Source organism: Erinaceus europaeus, unplaced genomic scaffold, assembly GCF_950295315.1.
Source record: "Erinaceus europaeus unplaced genomic scaffold, mEriEur2.1 scaffold_310, whole genome shotgun sequence".
NCBI lineage: Eukaryota > Metazoa > Chordata > Mammalia > Eulipotyphla > Erinaceidae > Erinaceus > Erinaceus europaeus.
Genome location: NW_026647519.1, coordinates 132,673 through 152,750, shown reverse-complemented (window position 1 = coordinate 152,750; position 20,078 = coordinate 132,673). Strand labels below are relative to the sequence as shown.

The window sequence follows — 20,078 nt, the reverse complement described above, 5'->3', positions numbered from 1 at the left end:
GGGTGGGGGACACGCACTTGGCACCGTCCCAGCTCGGGGTGTCCTGTGCGTCCCACCGGCCTCTTCCGGTCGACTGTCTGGCAGATGGCTGTGGTTATTCTCTCTCCACCCCGGGACGCGTCTGCTCTCAGCCCCTGGCACCTGGCTAAGGTTCTCTCCACCCGGCTTCCCACAACCCCCAAGTTCAGCCAAGCGACGATGCCCCTTGTACCTCAAAGCCCCAGACTCTCAGCAGGACTCTGCGAGCAGGAGCCAGGAGGCTGGCTCTTGGGTTTTCTTTTCTGTGAGCCCCATTGGCCAGGGGGCAGATCTCCGGCAAGAATTCCCACCAACATGTGCCCCCCATTCTCACTCTCGCCCAGTGAACCCCAGAGGGAAGTGGGGGTGTCGGGAAGCACAGCCGCTACACAGACTGAGTCTTCGCAGCCCGGTGCTTGTCACGGGCTCACACGGCAGGTGAGTCTGGACCCGCACGGGTGGCCTGTGTGGCTTTTTGGTTGTTGTTGTTGCTCCTGTGACTCTGTTTTCTGACGTGAGCACATGAACAGCGGGTTGAAAGGACAATAAATGAGAAATGAAAACTCAGTCTGTACAGTCAGTCTTGGGCTGGGAGGGGAAGCTCAGCGGGTAAGGCAAACTCTGAGTGCTAGGGGTTCGGCCCCCAGCAACCCTCACGCAAACGAGACAGAGAAAGGGGGGATAAAACGTGGAGCGTCCTAACGGCAGCGCGGTGTCTGGCCTCTTCCCTGGACTGAACAGGAGACAGCTCACCTGGCCCAGCTTTCACCTCACCGCCTGGGGGACCTCAACGCTCAGGTGACCACACAGAGGATGGGGCAGGGCTGGGCTGTCCCTCCTCTCTGTGTCTCTCCCTTCACCTCTTCTCTCTCTGTCTTTCTTTAATAACGGGGTGGGCGATGGCATATCACCACGTACAAGGACCCAGGTTTGAGCCTCCAGCTCCCCACTTGCTGGGGTGAAACTTCACCAGCGGTGAAGCAGGGCAGCAGTTATCTCTCTGTCTCCCCCTCCCTCCCCCCTCAATTTCTCTTTGTCCTAGCAAATGAAATAGAGAGGGGGGAGGGAAAAGCAGCCGCTGGGAGTGGTGGGTTCGGTTCGTAGTGCTGGCTACTGAGCCCTCCGCAGTGACCCTGGTGGTGACAAGATGAAAGAAAAAGAGAAGACAGACAGATGGGAGAGAGAGAGAGAGAGTAAAAGAAAGGCAGGAGGAAGGAGAGAGAAAGAGACAGAAGTAAAGAATAAAAGGCAGGAGAGAGGAAGAAAGAGCACAAAGAAAGAAAGAGAGAAAGGAAGGAAAGAAAGGAAGAGAGAGGAGAAAAAAAAGAAAGAGAAAAAGGAAGGGAGGGAGGGAGGAAGGAAGGAATGCAGAAAAGAAAACGGGAAGGAGGGAGGGTGGAAGGAAGGAAGGAAAGGAAAGGGAAGGAGGGAGGGAGGGAGGGAGGGAGGAAACTCATTACAGGTTTCACTCAGAGGTGTTTTGTCTTGCACATACAGGAGACCATGAGCTCATTCCCACGTTTATTTATTCATTTATTTTTAAATTGTTTGTTTATTTATTTTCAATAGAGAGACATTGAGAGGGATGGGGAGAAGAGAAATACAGACACCTGCAGCCCTGCTCCACCACTCGTGAAGCTTCCCCACCCCACGCCAGATGGGGACCAGGGGCTTGAACCCAGCTCCCTGCACACTGTCATGTGACCACTCCACCAGGTATGCCTCCCACCCCTCGGCCCCTCGGCCCCTCGCTCCACTTTTAAAGTCCAGTCATGACCATGGAGAGGAAGTGCGGAGCCTGAGAAGAGTCTGCACCATTATCCAGCCAGAACCGCGTCAGGGACTCTGAACTGTGGGGGTGTAGGGGCGTGGGGCCGGGAACCCAGAGCTCTGTCCTGCCTGCCACCATGCACCGCTGGTTAGCAATGATCCTCTGGGGCGGGGGGCAGTCCCACCCAGGTCTTGTAGGAAGCAGGGAGCCTGTGGGCAGTGGACTCTGGCCCCAGATGCTGCCTCCGCCTCAGGGAAAGTTGGGCTGCACTGGGTGAGTCAGGCCTGTTCACAGCGGACACGCACGCACTCTGGTCTCCAGACCCTCCCACGGGCTGCTCCCACAACTGCCTGGATGACTGTAGGCCATTAATTAATTAATGGAACTAATTAATATGGAATAATAACGAATTAATATGGAACAAGTGAGACTCAGAAATCGCTCCCTTATAACCAGCACAGAGTCACCAGTTACTTCAGACCACGACATGCCAAGGAGCACAGACGGGAAAGACAGATGTTGAGAAAGGAAACATTCACAAAGACTCCTGTGCGTGAAAAGGGACGGGCTGAGGAATGCAGCCAAAACCGGGGAAGGGAACCAGTAACCTCACATGCAAACAAGCTTTGCAAATTAAAAACAAACAAAAATTAGCCTAAATGTGGAAACACTCAGGTATCTGTCTTCTTAACAACCTAGCTCCTTCAAAAATCTTACGCTCCTAAACCCCGCTTTCTAGTCCCGTTCTCAACTCTGACACCATCTCCCCAGACAAGACCTCTATGTTAGTTGTCAGGCTCAGGAAAAAATTACTAATGTCATGGGCCCCTTGGAACAGACCTAAAATAGACTTCCTAGCTTCTTCCCACACACACACACACAAAAATTCATCTGGTCTATTCCTACCTTTGGTTTCCTGTTTATTGAACAAGTCGCTTTTTATCTTAATGCCTTTCAGCCACCAAGTAGCAGATGCTACCACGATGCCAACCTGACTTCTCTGGGCAGATGAGCCCAACAATGTGTCCTGAAACCCCACCCCACCCCCAGAGCCCTGCCCCACTAGGGACAGACAGACACAGGCTGGGGGTGTGGATCCACCTGCCAACATCCATGTCCAGCGGAGAAGCAATGACAGAAGCCAGAACTCCCACCTTCGAAAGAATTTGGGTCCAGGCTCCCAGAGAGGGAGAAATATCAGGGGAAGATGATCAGAGGGCTCTGAACTCCTTTTCCAGGACCCAGAGAGGGAAAAGGGAAAACAAGAAGGACACTTGGCAGTAGTAACAGGTGTAGGTGTGACTTAGAAAGGCAGAGAAGGCAGGACCATATGGGAAAAAATGGGCAAATATGTAAATATAGGTAGTTATAGAAATAATAGCCCATATCTGTGACCTTCGGAGAACCACTCCAGTTCCCATTGGAGAGGATGGGGACACAGAACTCTGGTGGTGGGAATGCTGCAGAAAGATACCCTTATTATCTTATAATTTTGTAAATCAATATTAAATCACTAATAAAACAAACAGAAACGGACAAATAAGGGAAAGTCATATGTGAGTAATCTAAGTATCTAAAAACTATCAAGTCAACTAGTCACTTGTATAGTCGATTTATGAATTATAGTTGTGTTTTTTAATCTGGATTTTTTTTTTATTTAATTTATCTCCTGCAGGGAGAGTGCTGTCCCAGGTCCTGCAGAAGGCATTGGCAAAGCCAGCAAAGCCAGTGGACACTTGCAGTCCTTGGGCCTCACTGCCACCCCTCCCAGAGGTCAAGGCCACTGAGCGGCCACCCTGGCAGGAAGTAGGTGTCTACTTACCTGGCTGCACCACTGTCAAGTTGACGGTCTCAGACATGGCCCCGGAGAGCCCCCTCGGGTCAGCCACACAGGTCAGGGTGCCGCTGCCCTGAGGCGTGAGGGTCAGGACGCTCACTAAACTCTGGGGGTCTCCGGGATCTGGGGCCGAGGCAGAGCTGGACTGGCTGGAAGGGACCCCCACCTCCCAGGAGAGGTCTGGAAGCGGGATCCACCCAGACGCACGGCAAGTCACGTTGCAGGGCTGGTCCTGGACGGCACGCACGGCCTTGGGGACAGCCAGCGTCCCCACCACTACGGAGGAAGAGAGAGGCACTCTGAAGGCGCCCACCAGACCTTGCATTTTGTTTTATTCTATTGCCTCCAAGGATATCACTGCGACTCACTCAGTGACAGCACTACGAACCCACTGTTCCTGTGGCCATTTTCTGATATTTTTGGATAGGACAGACAGAAATGGAGAGAGGAGGGGAAACAGAGAGAGGAAGAGAGAGACAGACCCCTACAGACCTGCTTCACCATTTGTGAAGCGCCCCCCCTGCAGGTGGTGAGCCGGGGACTCAAACCAGGAGCCTTACACGGGTCCTTACACTTAGTACTGTGTGTGCTCAACTGGGTGCACCACTGCCCAGCCCCCAGACACCCTCCTCCTTTGTTCAGTGTCCTTGTCCACTGATGCCGGGAAGGATGGCAGGTTCCCCAAGCCCAGATTGGCCCTGTCTGCACAGGGTGCCTGAATTCAGCCCGTCTCTGTGCCTCTGGTGGTGGGAACGGTGCAGAATTATAGTCCTGTTATCTTATGATTTTGTAAATCAATGCGAAATCACTAATAAAATTAAAATAAGTAAATAAATTAAAGAGAAATACTTCCCCTCTCAATTTCTCTCTGTCCTATTCAACAACAGCAATAATAATAGCAACAACAACAAAAAAGGAAGAAAATAGCCACTGGAGAGTGTATTTGTAGTGCAGGCACTGAGTCCAGCAATAACCTGGAAGCAAATGTGTGTGTGTGTGTGTGTGTGTGTGTGTGTGTGTGTGTGTGTGTGTAAAGAAACAAAAAAGGGGGTAGATAGCATAATGGTTATACAAAGAGATTCTCATGTCTGAGGCTCAAAAGTCCGAGGTTCAGTCCCCTGCACCACTATAAACCAGAGCTGAGAAGTGCTCTGGTTACAAAAAGAAAGAAAAAGAGAGAGAGAGAGAGAGAGAGAGGGAGAAAGGGAAAGAGAGAGAGAGAGAAGGAGGAGGAAATAAACAAAAAGAGAGGTGGGCAGTGGTATAATCAGTTAATCACACATGTACTAAGTATAAGGACCCAAGGAAGGATGCAGGTTCAAGCCCCCAGCTCCCCGCCTGCAGGGGAGACTCTTCACAAGCAGTGAAGCAGGTCTGCAGGTGCCTTTCTCTCCCCCTCTCTATCTCCCCATTCTCTCTCAATTTCACTCTGTCCTGTCCAATAAAAAGGAAAAAATGACCACCAGGAGCAGTGGATCCATAGTGCTGGCACCAAGCCCCAGTGATAACCCTGGAGGCAAAAGAAAAGAAAAAAGAACAAAAAGAGGGTGGGGATTCTTATCAGTTATTTTTTGTAAGAAAAATGCATGTCTGGGGAGTAATTCTCTCCTGGCTGGTGGCCAGCTGTTACACATTTATTGGATAGATTTTTGAGAGCTCAAACATTTTTAAACAAAACTTCCTATGACACAGTTAAATATATACTTCAGTTTACAAATGAGAGTGGAATGTAACAGCACTGTGGGATTGCCAACTCAAGCCATGTAGTATGCATTATGTATAGAAATATATGTTACTCAGATAATTTTTATTTGATTGGTTGCTTGACTGATTAATGACCTGCTAGCATAGGCCAGCATAGGCCAGCAGGTCTACACTGTAAATAGCTCACTGAAAATACGGGCATAAGTCTAAGTTCACTAAAATAGCCTGACGTCTTACCTCAGAAAGATACAGTTTTCATGAAACTCACACACCCATAAATAACTTAGATCATAGGCTAGGGGTGTGGATCCTCCTGCCAATGCCCATGTCCAGTGGAGAAGCAATGACAGAAGCCACAACTCCCCCCTTCTGCTCCCCATAAAGAATTTGGGTCCAGACTCCCAGAGGGGGAGAAATGTCAGGGGAAGATGCGCAGAGGGCTCTGAACCCCGACTCCATCAGGACCCGGAGAGAGAAGAGGACAAAGGGAGGGACACTTGGAAGTAGTGACAGGTGGAGGTGTGACTTAGAGAGGAAGAGAATATGGGATCATGGGGTGGGGGGATGGCAAATATACGCAAATGTAGATAGTCACAGAAATAATAGTCAACACACATCTGCAACCTTAGGAGAACTGCTTCCAGTTCAGGGACTGGGGATCCAGAACTCTGGTGGTGGGAATGGTGCAGAATTATACCCCTGTTATCTTATAATTTTGCAAATCTATATGAAATCACTAATAAAATTAAGTAAATAAGCAAAAATTTTTAAAAATAGAAATAAAGTAAATAAACATTTAAAAGATAGAAATACTTCAGATCTAAATATTCTAGAGCTCCCCCTTGTGGATTGTATGTAGGTGAGCACTGGACTAGGAGTCCCATGCTCTGATCTCAATCCCAGATTCCCTCACAAAACTCCCACCTTGTTCAGACTCTGTTCTCTGGGTGGCTTGACTACGCCAGCAGCTCACGGCTGTTCTGGTTTCCTGCAAGTACCTTCTATTCTTTGAACAGTCAGCTGAAGACCTCAGAGAGCTTTCAGACACGTGGGTGATTGTTGTCAAAACTGACCCACTTTGAACTTAGGATCCAATATATTTTATTTCTAAATAACTGTATTGAGCCAGGGGACAGCTCACTGTACAGAGTGCATGACCACTGTCTTTTTTTTTTCCAGACCACTATTTAGCTCTGGTTTATGGTGGTGCAGAGGGACTGAACCTGGGACTCTGGAGCCTCAAGCATGAGAATTTCTTTGCATAACCGTTATGCTGCCGACCCCTGCCTGGTGACCACTGTCTTCGCATGAATGGTCACTCACACAGGACAAGCAAGACCCCAAAGCCACACCTCTGATTCCTTCCCCACGTCCTTCCCCTCACTGCACGTGTGACTGGGTGCATCTGGTCACGGAACTTAAGCCAATAACTTGGGAGTCTCTTAACAGCCGTCGTTCGAAGTAGCATTATGTTCCAAATTAAAGCATTCAAAATTCAAAGCACATCAGTGTGGAGACAGCGATCTGGATAGGCGTTTCAAGCACAACTGTTCAGAAAGAGACGGACATGGGGGCTGGGTGGTAGCACACCTGGTTGACAACCACGTCACCATGCACAAGTGATAGTTGGGAATTTCCAAAACTTCAGCCTCAGAATTCGGGCTTCTAATAGGACTGCGGTGTGTTTGTAAGAAGGTCTCGACACAGAGGAGAATAACTGAGCATAAAGGGTTGAGAATGTGTAGATTGAGGACGTGCAGAAACTTTGACACACTTCCACTGTGTGCAGTGGAAGGAGGGAGTAAGTGAAAGCAAAGTAGAGAGGGTGAAGGTCAGACTGAACCTTTCCTGGGGAAGCCCCAAGTCAGAGCAGAGGGCTGAGAAAGCAACACGCTGGGAGCCGGGCGGTAGTGCAGCGGGTTAAGCACACGTGGAGCAAAGCACAAGGACCGGTGTAGGGATCCCAGTTCGAACCCCCAGTTCCCCAGCTGCAGGGGAGTTGTTTCACAGGCAGTGAAGCAGGTCCGCAGGTGTCTGTCTTTCTCTCCCCCTCTCTGTCTTCCCCTCCTCTCTCCATTTCTCTCTGTCCTATCCAACAACGACAACATCAGTAACAACAATAATAACGACAACAATAAAGAAAACAAGGCTAACAAAAAGGAATAAATAAATATAAAAAAAGAAAGATGTTTGATAAAGAAGAAGCAAACGGCCAAACTGTGTCTATCGTCACCAAGGTTGCTGCCATATTTTGTCTTTAACTGCTTGCCGCGTCAGCTTCCGGAACCCTGGCTAGCTTCTGCCCTCCTGAAAGGTACCCCCTCCCCCAGTGGTGTATCTTGTGCTGAGGCTAAACTCTGCGGGGAAAGATCACAGTAACCAAAGCAACCAGACCCTGAGCAGTGGGTGCAAGCCCCACCCCTTAACCTGCAGCCTCTGCTTCTGTCATGATGCTCTTTGCTCTCAGACCTGCACCCCTGTGTAAACTTGTACTGTCCTTTGCTTAGAGGCCGGAGTTGTCAGAGAGATCTGAACTCTCGGCCCGTGCGTAATAAAGACTTCCTTTCTTCTTTCACTCACCCCGGCTCCAGTCTTCTTAGCAGAGTTCCTTAACATAAGGACCCGGGTTCAATCCCTCCCTCCTCGTCTGCAGTGGGGGGTGTTTTATGAGCAGTGGAGCAGGGCTGCAGGAGTCAGTCTCTCTCTCTCTCTCTCTCTCTTTCTATCATCCCCTTCCCTTTCAATTTCTCTCTGTCTCTGCCTTAAGGAAATACATATAAACAAAAATACCTATTAAAGAGAGAGGTAGACAGGGACCTCAACTGAATATTCTCAAGTTTTATTTCAATGCAGAATACCGGATATAGCCTAAATCTTTGGACGTTTCTCCTAAACAAGTAAATTAACAGCAGGAAGGACTGTCTCAGCAATACAGTGCAGTTTGTTGCAAGAATCCAGGATCCAACTAACTCAAATAATTTTAAGGACTGCGAAGTGGTTAGACTTCAGTAAACACCTTCTCAGTCTTTTAAAGGATCCTTTTATTGTTCTTACTAGGATATCCGGCACCTCACCACCACTCCCAACAAGGAAAACTAAGATATGTATTTTTTCACACTTTTCTCTGAAATATTTGGTCAATGCTAAGTGAATACACACCTATGACTAGAAGGACCACTGGGGACAGAGAAGGGCAGTAACTCAGGGAGACTCTTCTAGAAAGAAGAAATTATTTCTCTCTTTTTATTTTATTTATTTATTTATTAGGTTTTTACCAGAGCCTTGCTCAGCTCTGATTGATAGTGGTGCTGGGGATTGAACTGGAGATTTGAGGCCTCAGGCAAAGAACCATCACGCTGTCTCCCCTGCCATGAAAGAGAAAAATATTAAAATCTGATTCAAAGTTGATAGACAAGAGCTGGGGAGCAGAGTGAATGCTCTGGAATATATGAGACTCTGAGTTCAAAGCTCAGCACCACATACAATGATTGGGCAATGATTCAGTCTCTATCTGTTGGATTCTATCTCTCTCTCTCTTTCTCTCTCTCTATCTTTCTCTCTCTCTCCCTCCCTCCCTCTCCCTCTCTCTCTCTGCAAACAAAAAATGGTTGATTTATAAATGGTGGAATACTAAGAAACAGAGTCAAATGCATGGAAATCTGTTGGTATGCTTTTAAAAACCCCTTCTGTTTCATTTGGTTTAATCCCCCCTGCATTCTATTTACATAACACTGTATTCTATTTACATAACCTCTGTTAACAAGCACCACCCTCCCTCCAGGGCATTGGTGGTTCAGTGATAGGATTCTTGCCTGCTCAGCCCCCTCTCCTGGTTATACCCTGATTTTCACCAGTCACTTTTCTCTCCACCCTCTCTGCATCGCATCCTGTTCCCACCCTACTGGGCTAGTATATTTATAAGGACAAGATTGTTTGTAGTAGTTTAGTTTTAGCTTAGCTTGGTATAGATTGCGCTGCGTCCAGCATGAATAAAGAGATACTGTGTACCACCCAGCCAGATTCAAAGCAGGTCTCGAAACTTGACATCAGGCTCAACCTGACGCTGTTGACTGGCTATGGAAGAAGGGCAAACGCTAGAAGAAGAAGAACCCAGCCATGAGTCCCGGGTCATCTGTTACCCGCCCGTGAAGCCAGCCCGGCGAAAACAACAGAAATCTAGAGAAAAGACAGTGATAGCTAATTCTATTTCAGTCAAGCTACCACTGGTCCCAGTGCACAATTTCAGAAAAACTACCAGGGATTGAGATGAACTAGATAAAACTAGATTTAAAAAATGCTAAAATTCTTTGAGAATCTTAAAAGAGAGCAAATAAAGGAATGGAAGAGTAGAAAGAGAGAAGGTGAGTGGTCCTGGAGGTGGCGCAATGGATAAAGCTCTGGATTCTCAAGCATGAGGTCCCGAGTTCAACCCCCAGCAGCACAAGTACCAAAGTGATATCTGGTTCTTTCTCTTTCTCCTCCTATCTTTTTCATTAATAAATAAATAAAATCTTTAAATAAAAAAAAAAGAAAGAAAGAAAGAGAAGGTGAGAAAAGGGAGAAAGAAAGGATGGATGGATGGATAGATGGAGTAATGGATGGATGATGGATGGTTGGATGAATGATGGATGGATGGTTGGATGAATGATGGATGGATGGATGATGGATGGATGGATGGATAGATGGAGTAATGGATGGATGATGGATGGTTGGATGAATGATGGATGGATGGATGGATGATGGATGGATGGATAGATGGAGTAATGGATGGATGATGGATGGTTGGATGAATGATGGATGGATGGATGGATGATGGATGGATGGATGGATAGATGGACTGAGTAATGGATGGATAGATGGATGGTTAATGGATGGATGATGGATGGAGTAATGGATGGTTGAGAATAAAGGGAAAAACCAAAGAAAATGGAAGATAGGTGGATGGAAGGAAGGGAGAAGGAAAGGAAGGATGGAAGAAAAGAAAGAAGCAAAGAATGGAAAAAGGAAGAAGGTGATAGTAGAGAAAGAAGGGGATGGGAAAGAAGGAAGGAAGGAAGGAAGGAAGGAAGGAAGGAAGGAAGGAAAAAACAAAATGGCAAAACCATTGACACTGACACTGGCTGGTTCTGGATAACTGAGCACAGTACCACACAGGGAGGGGGAAAAGGTGACAGGGCCAGGGCCCCCAGGACTTGTGGGCAGTCACACCACCTACCTACCACCTGTGCTGGGCACAGAGACACATGTGACAGGTGCCCAGTCCTCGGCCCTACGCACACACCCTGGACGTCATCCTCAGGGCACAGAGACAGCCCCAGCAGGCGGCCCCCGCCCCTGGCCCCACACACGTACCCTGGACGGAGAGGAAGGCCCAGGCCACACGGTCGCTGCTCTGCAGGCTGCAGGTGACCCTGCCCGCGTCCACCGGCCGCACGTCCTGGATGAGCATCTCCGACACGAAGTCGGCGCCCGCCTGGTAGCTGGCGGAGGTGAAGCGGTCGTTGGTGATGATGGGCTCCTTGGGCGTGATGCTCAGGACCACCGTGCTGTTGAGGGCCCACATGATGAGCCGCCAGCCCTGGGACACCGTGCAGTTGAACCGCGCCTGCCCGCCCGCCACCACCGTGGCGTTGCTGGGTCCCTCCACGATCTGGAAGCCGCAGCCGGGAGCTAGGGGACAGGCATGTGCCAGTCAGGGACTTGGGAGCCTGAGAGGCAGGACCCAGAGCTCACCCGGGGGGGCTCCACCCAGAATCCAACCCTAGCTCCACATCTCGTCTTCCCGTCCTTCCTCCCTCCCTTCCTTCCTTCCTTCCTTCCTATCTCCCTTCCTTCATTTCTCTTTTCTTTCCTTCCTTTTATCCTTCCTTCTTTTTTCTCTTCATTCTTTCTTCCTCCTTCTCTTTCTTTTTTGTTTGTTTTTCTTTTCCATTTTATTCAATAAGACAGAGAGAAATTGAAAGAGGAGGTTGGATAGAGAGGGAGAGAAAGAGACACCTGCAGCCCTGCTTCACTGTTTGTCTTCACTGCTTGTGAAGGTTCCCCCCTACGGATAGGGAGCAGGGGCTCAAACCCAGGTCCTTTCACTTCAAAACATGTGTAATTAACAAGGTTATGCCACCCCCAGCTCTCTTCCTTTCTTCCTTCCTTCCTTTCGCCCTTCCTTCCTTTCTGTCTTTCTCTCTTTTTGTCTTTCTTTCTTTCTCTCTCAATGAAAAAGTGACCCGATCTGGGAGGTGGTGCAGCAGATAAAGCATTGGACTCTCAAGCGTAAGGTCCCAGGTTTGATCCCTGGCAGCACACGTACCAGAGTAATGTCTGGTTCTTTCTCTCTCTCCTTCTATCTTTCTCACTAATGAGTAAGTAAAATCTTTTAAAAAACAATAAAAGTGACCCTGAATGGTGGAACCACACTTGTATAAAGCCCTCATTCTACCAAAATAATAACAATAATCCTGCTGATTTTCCAATTAAGCAAGTGGGAGGCCAGGTGCTGGCTCCCCAGTAGAACACACACATGTTCCCATGTTCAAGGGCCCAAGTTCAAGCGTCAGCTCCCACCCCACAGGGGGAGAGCTTCACAAGTCATGAAGCCGCGGGGTTTCTCTGACTCCCTCTCTCTCTCTCTCTCTCTCTCTCTCTCAACTTCTAGCAAACACAGAAAGAAAGAAGTGCCCACCAGGGATGGTGGAAAGGTGTAGGCACCAAGCCCCAGAAGGAAGGAACTCCAGTGGAGAAATGAACAGAGACATCGGCAGAGCAGAAAACCCAGCCACTGAGACCTGGTGTCTCTGGACATAAGATGCAGCACCCTGAGAGGCTCCTCTGTGGTTATGAGTCCAGGGAGCGCCCCTCTGCAGAGGGGTGGGTGCCTGGCATGCTCTGTTTTTTTCTAGATATATATTTCTTGAATCTGTGAATTGAGATAAGTTCTTTTTCACTGTACATAAGTCAACATCTTAAGTGATGTTCACAATGCAGACAGGAAACACAAAGCAGAACATGGACTGGGTTTGGTGTGTTGCACCAGTAAAGGACTCTGGGGGCTGCCCCGGGGGCAGAGGGGGTTTTCAGGTCCTGGTGCAGGATGGTGGAGGAGAGTGTTTGGCAGAAACCTGAGAAATTTTGCACACGCACTAATAACTGTATTTACTGTAAACCATGAATCCCCCAACAAAAATATTTTAAAAGAAGTGCTTATTGAATGCGTTTTAATCTTAGACTTACTAGTTCCTTCCTACATGCAGACCCCTAATTTCATCTGCTCCATTCCTACCTTTTGGTTCCTGTTTATTAAATAATTTGTCCTGCTTTATATCTTACCGCCTTTCAGCCACCAAGCTGCAGAGGCTACCATGACGCCATCCTGACCTCAGGTTGGGCAGCAACCTCCCCCATGTGTCCTGGAACCTCCCCTCCCCAGAGCCCTGCCCCACTAGGGACAGACAGACACAGGCTGGGGGTGTGGATCCACCTGCCTACACCCATGTGCAGTGGAGAAGCAATGATGGAAGCCAGACCTCCCACTTTCTGTAACCCATAAAGAATTTTTGTCCATGCTCCCAGAGGGATAAAGAATAGGGAAGCTTCCAGTGGAGGGGATGGGACAGGGAACTCTGGTGGTGGGAACTGTGTGGAATTGTACCCCTGTAGTCTTACAATCTTGTTGATCATTATTAAATCACTAATAAAACTAAAACTAATAGGCAAATGGGCTACCTAAGAAAGGGAGCTGTAATTGTTATATTTACACAATTAATTTTGTGTGTTTGCTTATTTCTGGGTGATGCAAACACACAGAAAGGGCAGGGTCTGAGCAACATGGCGGGTCTGTGTGCAGGGCACCTGCTGTGTGTGTGTGTCTGTGCTCCAGGCCTCAACTTTAACCCCACAGAAGGGAGGAAAGCACCCAAGGACTCTGAAATTCCAGCAGATGAACCCAGACCTCCCCTGGGCTTCCTCCCACCCCTCCCCCAGTGAAACACACTGGGACATTCCAGAACATTCCAGCAAGCTCCGTGACTTCTACCTGCGAGCCCGGCCAGGACCACCAGCATGAGCAGGGCACTCTCCCAGCTGCTGTCCATCTCCACATGTCCTTCCTATCCTGGAAAACAAAGCAGTAGCAGGATATGACCAGCAGTCCCTGGAGAACAACAACAACAAAAAAAAAAAAAATGAAAGGGGAAAAAGGCCACCAGGAGCAGTGGATTCACAGTGCCAGCACCAAGCCCAGTGACAATGTGTAACAGCTAAAACCTGGAAGCAACCCAGGTGTCCAACAGCAGATGAGTGGCTGAGCAAGCCGTGGTCTATATACACAATGGAATACTACTCAGCTATAAAAAAAAAAAATGGTGACTTCACTGTTTTCAGCTGATCTTGGATGGACCTTGAAAAATTCATGTTAAATAAAATAAGTCAGAAACAGAAGGATGAATAGGGGATGATCTCACTCTCAGGCAGAAGTTGAAAAACAAGATCAGGAGAGAAAACACAAGTAGAACCTGAACTGGAATTGGCGTATTGCACCAAAGTCAAAGACTCTGGGGTGGATGGGTGGGGAGAATACAGGTCCAAGAAGGATGACACAGAACCTAGTGGGGGGTTGTAGTGTTATATGGGAAACTGGGGAATGTTATATATGTACAAACTATTGTATTTACTGTCAAATGTAAAACATTAATTCCCCAATAAAGAAATTTCAAAAGGGGGGAGGCCACCAGGAGCAGTGGATTCACAGTGCCGGCACCAAGCCCAGCGACTGGAGGCAGAGAGAAAGAGAGAGAGATCGAAAGAGACCTGCTTCAACACTCGTGAGCATGGTAGCATGTGTGCTCATCTGAGCATGCCACACATGACCCATCAATCCCTAAAAAGAAACTTCAAGCTAGAGAGAGAGCAACGTATCTGCACACCAGACTCACTGACAGGAGGGCTCAGTAGTCCCAGGGTCGGCATCTCCCAGGTCACTGGCAAGCTGATGTTACCAGGGTGATTGGAGACTTCCTCCTCCTCCTCCTCCTTTCTTACACAGGACTTGAATCCTCTACTCTCACTTCAACAACTGTAAAGTGAGCTCAGGATCTTCCGTCACAGCCTCACCTCACAGCCATTGGTCTGTTTGACAGAAGCTGAGCCTTGCAGATGTGTAAACTTTCACCACTCTGGACCACTTTAGTTCATTCAGACAGAGACAAGAAGTATGGGAGGAAGCTTTTACACATAAAAAAAAATCCCGGGAGCCAGGCGGTAGCGCAGTGGTTAAGCGGTTAAGCGCAGGTAGTGCAAAGCACAAGGACCAGTGAGAGGATCCCGGTTCGAGCCTCCGGCTCCCCACCAGCAGGGGAGTCGCTTCACAGGCGGTGAAGCAGGTCTGCAGGTGTCTGTCTTTCTCTCCCCCTCTCTGTCTCCCCCTCCTCTCTCCATTTCTCTCTGTCCTATCCAACAACGAAGACATCAATAATAACAATAATAATAACTACAACAATAAAACAACAAGGGCAAAAACAAAGGGAAAATGAATAAATAAATATTTTTTAAAATCCCATAAGCATAAACAGGAAAGCCAGCAAATGGGAAAATAAGTGGCTAATATCAAACATCTCCAAGGAACTCCTGCAGCTCAGCAAAAAGAAAAAGAACAGCCTAATTTAAAAAAAAAAAAGTGTGCAGAAGGTATGAACAGACAGTTCTTGAAAGAAGAGATACACATGGCCCACAGACTTAATGCGAAATGCTCACTCGTCACCAGAGACATCAAAGTAAAACCACATGAGATTTGATCTCACACCTGAGAGAATGGGTGCCACCAATAAAACAGGAGAAGACAAGTGTTGGAGAGGATGTGGAGAGAGAGGAGCTCTACTGCACTGCTGGTGGGATGCAAACTGGGGCAGCCACTCTGGAGAACAGTGTGGAGAAGCCGTAAACAAAGGCAAATGGAGATGAAAGAGGAGCCAGCCAGCCCACGGTTGGGCACACACCCCAAAGATAAAATAGTCCTGAGTCAAAGGGACATAAGGACCCCATGTTCATAGAAACTGTATTCACAGTAGCAAAGACCTGGAAACAACCAAAATGCCCTGCAGCATATATGACTGAGTAAAAAAGTGATGGGACATATACTCAAGAGTATTACGCAGCAATAAAAAAGGAATGAGATTGTGTCCTTTGGGACAAAGTGGATGGAACTGGAGAAGAAGATGCTCTGTGAAGCCAGTCAGGAGGGGAAGGACACTACAGGATGGCTTCACTCACACGCTGACTAGAGAACTGAGTATAGGGTTGTGAAAAAATATATATATATATCAACCTATTTTTAAGAATTGTGGGAGAACTATCCTGGTTATCTTTGGAGTTGGGGATGGGGACACAGACCTTTGGGGACAGAAGTAGTGAAAAAATAAATAAATAAATAAACAAATGAGTATAGAAGAGAGAGAGGGAGAAAGAACATAGCACCACGTGCCAAGCTTGCCCTGATGCTGTAGTCCAAGCCTGGGCCTCCACCATGGCCTTGCTGGTGCCCCTCCCTGCCCAGCGGCCTCCCCAGGCCTGAACATACAGGATGTACCCCACACCCATTTCTGACAGCCTCTACAAGGCAAAATAAAAACCAAAATGCTGTCAGCACACGCCACCAGCTGGTCATCTCTGGAGACGAATCACTGAGTTTGACTACATAAGAGCCTTTCCCGACTCCCCACCTACAAAGTCCTTATTTCTTTTTTTTTTTTAATATTTATTTATTGTTATTTGATAGAACAGAGAGAAACTGAGAGGGAAGGGGCATAGAGAGGGAGAGACACAGCGAGGCACCAGCAGCCCTGCTCACCGTTCATAACGCTCCCCCTGCAGGTTGGCTCCTTGCACATGGAAACATGTGTCCTCAACCAGGGGTGCCATGCCGGCCCCCACACCCACCACCCAAAAAAGAAAAACCCCTCATTTCTGGGTTCTTAGCAATCTCGTGCGTGTTTCATGGAGATGGCTCCATGGCAGAGTACGGGACGTCCTCCCTCCAAGTCTCAGGTCCCTGTCCCGACACTGTACGTCAGAGACGTGGTTCAGTCCTCTGTCTGTCTGGCCCTCTCACTCTCCTCTCCCACTTGCTCTGTGGTTCAATAACTTTATTTATTGACCTAGTGAGACTGTCAGTTTAATTTTCTGCAGAATTTAAGGTTTTCCTGACAACTGAACTTTGATGTCTTTGCCCGAGTGCTTACAGATTCTGATAGTACATCACACAGAACTCTGAGGCAAGGGCGGCAAAAGCAGCAAGGATCCTCATTCTTTCCTCCTCTTCGTCTCCAGTGAATCAGTAGGGGTGCCATGGACGTGTTCTTGTCGATGACATCTTTATAGTAAAGGACAGATTTCAACTGTCATAGTAAGATGTCATCCTCAGATAATCTTACGTGCAGAGTCCTGGCCTCTAGTTGACTGAATTAGTTGTGATTAGTTCGATTTTAAGAATAATTACAAATACCAACATGAATTGCACACTGCTCACACGACTTCCTTGGAAGTTGGGATTTATGAACCTCTACTATAATTCACTCTTAGCAACTTTGTATATTCTTGTGAAATGCTACAAAGACATTAGAATAAGATAAAATGTATCTTTTTAAATTTTTTTTTAATATTTTATTTTATTTATTTATTCCCTTTTGTTGCCCTTGTTGTTTTATTGTTGTAGTTATTATTGTTGTTGTCTTCATTGTTGGATAGGACAGAGAGAAATGGAGAGAGGAGGGGAAGGCAGAGAGGAGGAGAGAAAGACAGACACCTGCAGACCTGCTTCACCGCCTGGGAAGCGACTCCCCTGCAGGTGGGGAGCCGGGGTTCGAACCGGGATCCTTATGCCGGTCCTTGTGCTTTGCGCCACCTGCGCTTAACCCGCTGCGCTACAGCCTGACTCCCGATAAAATGTATCTTATTCTAATCAAAAAATATCTTTGTTTATCCATGTATTTATTTATGTATTTATTCATTTAATTATCGCTGGGGCTTCACTGCTCTGTGTTAACTCATATATTTTTTCAGATGACAGAGAGGCAGAGAGAGAGAGAGACAGAGAGAAGGAAAGTCCCCAAAACACAGAAGCATAGCCCAGCATGTTGGAGGTCAAACTCGAACCCGGGTAACACACACGGCAGACTAAGAGCACTGTCCGAGCGAGCTGCACGGCCCACCTATGGAGCTATTTTTAAAAAGACAAAAATCGCTGCTGGTGGTGAAATGCAAAAGGTGTCTACAAACTTCCTGTTTGCAGAAACCCCCAGCCCTCCCCTCCCCGCCCCACCCCACAGGCACCTGGAAAAGCAGGACAAGTGCCTCTCAGGTGCCTGAACACCCAGCACTCAGAAGCCACACCCCTGCCCCCAAGCCCGTCTGCAGAAAGAAAAAGGGACCGCTCCCAACACCCAGACTCGGGGCCCTGACACAGGTGTCTCCCAGAACTAGGGCAGCCTCAGAGTGTCCAGAACCTTCTGAGCAAGCCAGTTCGTCCTCAGTGGGGGCCCACAGAGCCCCTTCTGTAAGGGGCCTGAGGGGGGTAGGGAATGCTCACCTCCCAAATTCCAGCAGAGTTTCAGATTTCTGTGCCTCTCCCAACACACACACACACACACTCACACACGCACACGCACACGCACACACCGAAACTGGATGACGGTGAGAGTGACAGTCACCTGAGGAATTCCCGGAATAGCTGGGCCTTGTAATGTTTAACTCTGTGCACTTGGAAGGCACAGGGCCAGGGCATGTGCGGTGCTTTCCCTGGGAGGCCCAGTTTAAGGTCTCCGGGGTTGCTGAGGGGGGCAACCCCCAGTCTGGGGAGCAAGGCCCCGTCAGCAGAATCACAGCACAGCGTCTTACCTCAGGCCAGTGAAGCTTCCCCCAGGGCCTCAGCCACAGGTGCCCATTCCAGGAGGCTGCCTGGCCTCTGGCCTCTCCCCTAGGGCCACAGAGTTCCCTCTCACCCTCTCTAGCCGCCAGGCCGGCACTCCCAGGCTACCCTCCCTGTCAACAGGAAGTTCCTCACACAGTGACCCGTCCCCTGGCTGTGAGCACAGAGCCCAGAGCACCAGAGTGGCATGTTCTTGTTAATCATTAGCCAGACCTGGGCCACCCAGGAAGTCCAGGCCCTGGCCGTCCTCCACTGGGCCTGTACTCCCCTCCCTCCTACTCACGGCGCTCCCCAGGTCCTGCTGGGCCAGCAAGGCTGGCCCCGTCCCAATGGACACTCGTCCCCTTGCCAGCAGGTGGGTCCTACCTCCTCGGGAGGGCAGCCTGGCCAGTGTGGCCCCTGGGTGAGCTCCTCTCCCAGCTTGGCACCTCCATGACTTCCCAGGGACCCTTCTGTGTAAAAACAGAAAAGGAGAGAAATACATATATAGTACATAGTAGTATATACTTATAGATATATATCAATATAACAATTAATAAATACATTTTATAATATGTCAATAGAGGTATATAAATATATGTGAATGTATATAAAGTATATCAACATATAAATGTATATAAGTACGTATAACTATGTATTATATATGTTAATGTATCCATAATCATTATAAATGTATATGTATGTATATAGATTATAATATCTCAATCAATAAATATATAAATGTGAATGTCTACTAATATATCAATCAACGCATAAATGTGAGAAGCACGTTGAGTCAAGACCTCACCATGTGCTCCATTGTTTTACCTGCCAGCTCAGAAAATAAAGCCCCCCGAAATCCAGTCAACCCAAAAACACGCAGGTCCTGCAACGTGGACACTCGCATCATCTCTCGGGACCTCGGGAGAGGTCCAGGAACAAGGCTGATCCTTCTTTGAAGGCCCAGGCATGGTAGACGTACAGGTTGATGCTTCTTGGAGGGAGGACCCTTTCTGGTGACAGCTGAGTGTTCAGGAACACCTCCAACAATTTTACCTGCTTGGGATGTTTGACTCCCTGGGAGGCTCAGTGACATTCTGAAGGTCACTGGGGACAGACACTGCTGACATCCTGTCTGGTGAGAAAGAAATGGGCTATGCTCTGTGGGCCGACTGTACTGAGAAATTTTTAGAGCAGCTGGATGGATACCTCTCTGGCCATCAGAGAAGCAGAGAAGCGGAGCTACAGACAGTGAGTGTCTGGAGCGTGAAGAGAGCATAGTCAAAGTTGAGCAGGAGACTGCAGAGGGCACTGAAGGAACTGGAACCGGAGGAAGCAAGCGAGAAGGGCTCGGGAATTTCTGGAGAGGGAGAAGAAGCCAGAGCAGCCACACAGCTGGAAGCAACCAAGGCTGAGACCAAGATGCTGGAGCAGCAGGAGCTGCTGTGCCAGAGGGACAAATGCCACCTCTGGGTTCCAGGCCTGGAGCCACAGGGTGAGCGGAGGAGTCTGCACGGCCCGCTGTGCCGCCCCGGAGTCCGCGGGCTCGACTGGAGAGAATCAGCATCTTCAAGGCCGCTTTTCAGATCTGGAGTGAAGGCCCCTCAGGTGTCACCGTAACTTCAGGTGGGGCTGCCTGCCCCCAGCCGCTGAGATGCACGCAGCCCGGGGCCAGTTTTATCGCTTCTTGCCTCAAGGTCTCGGCGTCTGCCTTGTTGGGGCATTCCCGCTCCGTTCCTACTAACTTACCTCTGTTCTATGCTGAGGACAGGGTACTTGACATGGCCTCGGTGGCTTTCCTTGACTGCACGCAGCAGTTAAAGAAGTTTGCAAAGCTACTAATGTTGGAGGCCCCT

At 48.5% G+C, this 20,078-nt stretch overlaps 1 protein-coding gene across 7 annotated transcripts; it reads right to left on the bottom strand.

The window, feature by feature from the left end:
- Positions 1–6: 6 nt before the first annotated feature.
- IGSF5 (immunoglobulin superfamily member 5) lies at positions 7–18,374 on the bottom strand. Of its 7 annotated transcripts, none has more exons than XM_060184101.1 (5): positions 18,317–18,374; positions 13,360–13,437; positions 10,683–11,000; positions 9,779–9,841; positions 3,007–3,902 (listed from the first exon to the last, which is right to left on the bottom strand). In XM_060184101.1, exons 2-5 carry the CDS (start codon positions 13,415–13,417, stop codon positions 3,604–3,606), a joined length of 738 nt encoding a protein of 245 aa, XP_060040084.1. In that variant the 5' UTR covers positions 13,418–13,437; positions 18,317–18,374; the 3' UTR covers positions 3,007–3,603. The 7 variants fall into 7 exon arrangements, with proteins under 7 accessions (XP_060040087.1, XP_060040086.1, XP_060040084.1 ...); XM_060184098.1 differs by having other exon boundaries at positions 13,360–13,476; positions 18,213–18,368; XM_060184099.1 differs by lacking the exon at positions 18,317–18,374 and adding an exon at positions 17,905–17,998.
- Positions 18,375–20,078: the final 1,704 nt, after the last annotated feature.